A 6,558-nucleotide genomic window follows, 5' to 3' on the forward strand; every position below is an offset into this window, starting at 1 on the left:
TCGTCACCTACCATCACTCGTTGTTTCCATCCTGTAAGCTATTCTCTGATCCACTATACCTGGAGTATACCTGGAGAGAGTTCTGGGGGTCAACGCCCCCACGGCCTGGTCTGTGACTAGGCCTCATGGTGGATCAGGGCCTGATCAACCAGGTTATAGTGTCTTTCCTGTTATTCCTGCTGGCTCCTCTAGTTTTTGCACTAATCTCTTGTCTGGAACTGTGTCAAAAGCCTTCTTGCATTTCAAGAAAATTCATTCTACCCACCCCTCTCTCCTGTCCTACTTCTGTCACCTTGTAAAACTCCAGCAAGTTTGTGATGCAGGATTTTTTCTCCATGAAACCATGCTGGTTATCATGTATAATCTCATTCCTTTCTAGGTCCTCCACCACACTTTTCCTGATAAGCTACTTCATGACTTTGCATGCTATTCATGTCAGTGACACTGGGCTGTAGTTTAATGCTACCTGCTTGTCTCCTTTCTTAAAAACTAGGACTACGTTTGCCGTCTTCCACACCTCAGGTAGTTGCTGTCTTTTGATGTGTTAAGATTGTTGTTAGTGGCACACACAGTGCCTCTGCTCCCACTCTCAGGGAGCAGCTTCATCATCTCCTCCTCGGTTGTGTGTATTGTGTCCAGCACTTGTTGGTGTACCCAACCATCCTGGTTTGCTGTAGTCTAGTCTGTCTCCACTGAAAACACTTCTTTGAATCTCACATTGAGTTCTTCACATACTTCTTATTCATTGCTTGTGATCTCAACTTCTTCCTTTTTCAGTCTGTGTTGGTGTGTTGGTGAGTGTTGGTGTGTGTTGGTGTGTTGGTGAGTGCTGGTGTGTGTTGGTGAGTGTTGGTGTGTGTTGGTGTGTGCTGGTGAGTGTTGGTATGTATTGATTTGGTCCAAGACTGGCAAAAACGGTCTCCAAAGTTTATTATTATTATTATTATTATTATTATTATTATTATTATTATTATTATTATCATTATTACAGGTATTTAGCTTGTATTACACATGTCACTGATATACCACATTATATTACAGGTCTTGCTGATATCTACTGTATTATTTATCTTGCTAATATCTGTTACAGACCTTACTGACATCCCCGACTGTATTGCAGGTCTTGCTGACATCCCTCACTGTTTTGAAGGTCTTGGTGACATCCCCTGCATTACAGATCTTGGTGACATCTCCCTCTGTATTACAGGTGTCGCTAGACTCACGGGTGCGTGAGATCATCAACAGGAACATGGTGGACCCAACCCCCCACACCTTCGACGAGGCACAGACACAGATCTACACCCTCATGCACCGTGATTCATACCCAAGGTTTATCAACTCCGCCATATACAAACGCCTGGCGCAACTCAATAACAACGGCAGCAGTGGCAGCAGCAGAAAGGAGAGCGCAACATAGGTGCAATCTTTACAACTGGTATGCCCTACCTAATCCTCAATCCTCCTCAGCAATCCCTACCCTGTTATCTTTATTTCCTCCTAATCCTCCCCTGTCCTCTATCCCCCAAGCCTCGGAGATCACGTGATCTAATGGATTATTCATCGCATCTCTGTTGTTTTTTCTCAGGATCGGGACCAGGATTCGTGTGTAAAAGGAAAATATCATGGTCATTACAGCCCTATCATCTTCTGAGATGGGGACTAGGAATACGTGTGTAAAGAGGAAATATCATGGTCATTACAGCCCTGTCTTATCTGAGATGGGGACCAGGAATTCAAGTGTAAAAGGAAAATAACATGGTCATTACAGCCCTATCTTCTGTGAGATGGGGACCAGAAATTCGTGTGTAAAGAGGAAACATTATGGTCATTACACCCCTATCTTTGAGATGGGGGCCAGGAATTCGCTTGAAAAGTGAAATACATCTTACACCAAAAATAATGGGATTTAGGTAATGCTGTGATTACAATCAAAGGGGAGAGATGTAAGTACTTCAGTTTGTAATTAAGTACACGATTCAGTTGGGGCACTTGTACCCAAGGTACTTACCTACTGTATGTACAGTGCTCATCACTGGCACAGAGACACCACTAACGTGTGATACCTTGAAGCAGCTCAACACTGAGCTAGACCAATGCTTGCTAGACTAGAAACTCTTGTTTAATCATCAATTTTTTTCTAACTCTTAGATTGTGCTGTCATTTGTTCAAGAGGTATAAATTAGGCACAAGTTAACATGAAGTCTTAAAGCACAAAAGAAACTCGTCTGTGGGTAATTTAAAAGTAAAGAAATGCTAATCTTAAAGTTTTCTGAGAATTGAGTCTCCCCTCCAAAATTCTTGCAATTATTTGTTAAATAATAAATTAGGCATAAATTAATGTAGAGTTTGAAGGCACAATAAATTTCCCCTATTAGTAATTATTGAAGATAAATTTAAAATTAAAATCAATAACTTTAAAAAGATTTTTTAAATTATTTTTTTAAAGTTACATAAATTTGTTTAAGATTCATAAATTATTAAGAAATTAATATAAATTCTCAAAATGCCAAAAAAAAAAAAAATAATTAGACCCGTGCCGGGAGAATACCCGCAAATAAAAAAAAACCATAATTTGTTTTTTAATATGAATCTCAAAAATTTTTGGAGAAAAGGTATGGAATTTCTCTCAGACGTTTACATATGATAGAGATGGTTGCTTATCTTATGAGGAAAGTGAGTACAAATAAGTTTTAAGCTGAGAACGATCGTGTCCAAGCACTAACTGCCACCCCCACACACCCTCCCCCTTCAGAAAAACATTTCAGTACCATTAGTGAGCATTCATGGGGACGCGCAATGCCCGTAGGGTACACAGCGCATACTATAAGAAAGTGACAGTGCCAGAAGGGTACAGGGCACTGCCCTGGCGACCACAACTGGCTTCAAGCCTAAAAATTATTCCTTTTTGGCAGGTATATAAAAACTTATACAAATGGATTTAACTATATTTTGTTCTCGATTAATTGATGAGATCTTTATATATGAAGGTGTTACTATAAAAATTATTGAAGTTATAGATGTTTGTAGGTTTTAACGATAGTATAAGAGATATGAGTGGTCGGTGCAGTTGGCAAATACTTAACGCAATATACCTTACCAAGCACTGGATCTATGTAAGATACTCATTTAGGTTGATAAAACTTGCCACTCTACGGGTAAGTGTTACACAATGATGTGCTCAAGGATTATTACGTTAGATGCCGACACATTCCAGATGTTATATGAGGAAAAAAATGTCTAAACGGATTTCCAGTTGAAGGTGATTTTTGTACCTTCATTCTCCAAGACTAATGTTTTACACGAATGTATTAATGTATGTGAGCTGAGTGCGTATTTTACTCTTGTATATGCAATTATATAAACGTATATATGTGTGAAGTTATTACCAAGGTATAATGCCCCTATCACAGCCTAAAATAGGCACGTACCAAATTTTTTTTCTTCAAAATAGTGGGGGCATGGATTTATATTTTGCCTTATTTATAAAAAAAATGACCAATACTTAAGTGCTAATGCCTCTGGATAAAGACAAAATATTTTTTTTTCCCTATAGGCTTGATGTAATGTCCGTAGTCTGTTGACATACTCGAGGTGAAGAACCAGTAAAGTGGTATCGGTACCCACAGCAACCACAAGTGATATCCCAAGACTTAAGTCTGGCTGAGGCAATACACATCAAACTAACCTAATTTAGCCACAACCAAGCCTTCTGTAACCTAATCACATGTCTATTTAAATTTGTTTGGGTTTGTGAAAAGTCTTGGGATCAATGCATGTCTGCTTTCAATGTCAACACTTGAGATTTTACCGAAAAAAATTGTGTGTAATGATTTAGCCAGACCTGAGTCCTGAGGATTGTATTCTAGTCTTGGATGACTGGATTCCAGCCTTTGATGACTAGATTCCAATCTTGGAGGATTGGATTCCAATCTTGGATGACTGGATTACAATCTTGGACGACTAAATCCCATTCTTTGGCGAACAGATGTCATTGTTCAAGACTGGATATCAGAGTTGAACCATTGGATTCCAATCTTTCCCTTCCCATCAACTACAGGGGGCTGTCAATCCTCTGAAGTCATTAATGACCACATACATTAGTACTAATACAGGGTTTTTCAAAATAATGGACCCAATTTCAAAGCTGTATACAGCCTTGCCTCACTTAGCGACGTTCTCGTTTATCGACGACTTGGACTTGCGGTGGGCTCTCTGACCAGTATGCATACCTAAATAATGTATATTAGACCTGATTCCCTCTATTCTGTTTATTACAATATACAGTACACTACTGTATGAACATTTAAAAATATACCAGAAATGTTACAAAATGGTGCAAAGGTGACATTAAAACAATATCAGAGATGGCTGACACAAACCCACTACCATTACGTATAGTATGCTCCTCGCTTAGTGAGGAGCATACTATGTGTAATGGTTAGGTGAGGAGAGGCTGTATATTTCAAATCGAGTCCCTATATATGTATCACCATCCTTAAGTGTGTCTTCAAATTACAGACTCAAAATCCCAGTCTTATTTTCCATATAGATACACTTAGCCCCCCTTTATATATATATATATATATATATATATATATATATATATATATATATATATATATATATATATATATATATATATATATATATATATATATATATATGAATGGTTCAGAGAATCGACATGTTGATAAATTAGACACATGTGCAACTCTTGGGTATCTTTATTGAGGAAACGTTTCGCCACACAGTGGCTTCATCAGTCCATACAAAGGAGAATCTTGAAGAACAGGAGGAGAATGAGGTAATCAGTCCCTCAACCTTGAGTCGATGTGGTCAGTCCATCAATCTTGAATAGAATACGGCATACGTGCTGAGAAGGAGCTTATAAACCGTTGGCAGGAGAGGTGCAGCAGTCATAGGTCGTGTAACATATGTTCAATGTTGAAGTAGGTCGTGCCCAATTCTATTCAAGATTGATGGACTGACCACATCGACTCAAGGTTGAGGGACTGATTACCTCATTCTCCTCCTGTTCATCAAGATTCTCCTTTGTATGGACTGATGAAGCCACTGTGTGGCGAAACGTTTCCTCAATAAAGATACCCAAGAGTTGCACATGTGTCTAATTTATCATATATATATATATACATACAGTGGAACCTTGGCTTACGAACGCGAAACCATGCGAATTTTTCAGGATACGAACCGTGGTTCGGTCAATTTTTTTGCTTCTGGATACGAACGAAATTTCGGGATGAACTTCCCCCTGGCGAGAGGTTCCTTAAATAAATAAATAAACAAAATATTTCTTTTTTTGCAAAAGTTACAATATGTGTTTACATACCATAATATAACTGAAGCAAAGAAAGCCATTATCATGCTGATGTATTTTGGGCAGACTTAACCTGATACTAATAGACAACTAAGTCTAGACAAGTGAAAAATGTACTAGTAATGGTTACAAATATTTGTTAATGGTGGAGCCAACTACTGGCAGCCTTTGAAGCTTCTCATTACTGTTATTATTATTATTATTATTATTATTATTATTATTATTATTATTATTATTATGTATTATTATTATAGAACTACAGACCAATAGCACTAACATCCCATATCATAAAAATCTTTGAAAGGGTCCTAAGAAGCAAGATCACCACCCATCTAGAAACCCATCAGTTACACAACCCAGGGCAACATGGGTTTAGAACAGGTCGCTCCTGTCTGTCTCAACTACTGGATCACTACGACAAGGTCCTAAATGCACTAGAAGACAAAAAGAATGCAGATGTAATATATACAGACTTTGCAAAAGCCTTCGACAAGTGTGACCATGGCGTAATAGCGCACAAAATGCGCGCTAAAGGAATAACAGGAAAAGTTGGTCGATGGATCTATAATTTCCTCACTAACAGAACACAGAGAGTAGTCGTCAACAGAGTAAAGTCCGAGGCAGCTACGGTGAAAAGCTCTGTTCCACAAGGCACAGTACTAGCTCCCATCTTGTTCCTCATCCTCATATCCGACATAGACAAGGATGTCAGCCACAGCACCGTGTCTTCCTTTGCAGATGACACCCGAATCTGCATGACAGTGTCTTCCATTGCAGACACTGCAAGGCTCCAGGCGGACATCAACCAAATCTTTCAGTGGGCTGCAGAAAACAATATGAAGTTCAACGATGAGAAATTTCAATTACTCAGATATGGTAAACATGAGGAAATTAAATCTTCATCAGAGTACAAAACAAATTCTGGCCACAAAATAGAGCGAAACACCAACGTCAAAGACCTGGGAGTGATTATGTCGGAGGATCTCACCTTCAAGGACCATAACATTGTATCAATCGCATCTGCTAGAAAAATGACAGGATGGATAATGAGAACCTTCAAAACTAGGGAGGCCAAGCCCATGATGACACTCTTCAGGTCACTTGTTCTATCTAGGCTGGAATATTGCTGCACTCTAACAGCACCTTTCAAGGCAGGTGAAATTGCCGACCTAGAAAATGTACAGAGAACTTTCACGGCGCGCATAACGGAGATAAAACACCTC

The 6,558-nt window shown here is 38.9% G+C and overlaps 1 protein-coding gene across 1 annotated transcript in view; it reads left to right on the plus strand.

Annotated features, from left to right (window-relative positions):
• Positions 1-4,587, plus strand: part of Dhit (Double hit) — a 110,483-nt gene extending 105,896 nt beyond the window's left edge. The window contains exon 5 of the mRNA XM_070079823.1: positions 1,208-4,587. Within this exon, the coding sequence (XP_069935924.1) occupies positions 1,208-1,417 (210 nt within the window). The 3' untranslated portion in view covers positions 1,418-4,587. The remainder of the gene's footprint in view (positions 1-1,207) is intronic.
• The last annotated feature ends 1,971 nt before the right edge of the window (positions 4,588-6,558 follow it).

The sequence above is a fragment of the Cherax quadricarinatus genome, unplaced genomic scaffold (genome assembly GCF_038502225.1).
Source record: "Cherax quadricarinatus isolate ZL_2023a unplaced genomic scaffold, ASM3850222v1 Contig25, whole genome shotgun sequence".
NCBI classification, from domain to species: domain Eukaryota; kingdom Metazoa; phylum Arthropoda; class Malacostraca; order Decapoda; family Parastacidae; genus Cherax; species Cherax quadricarinatus.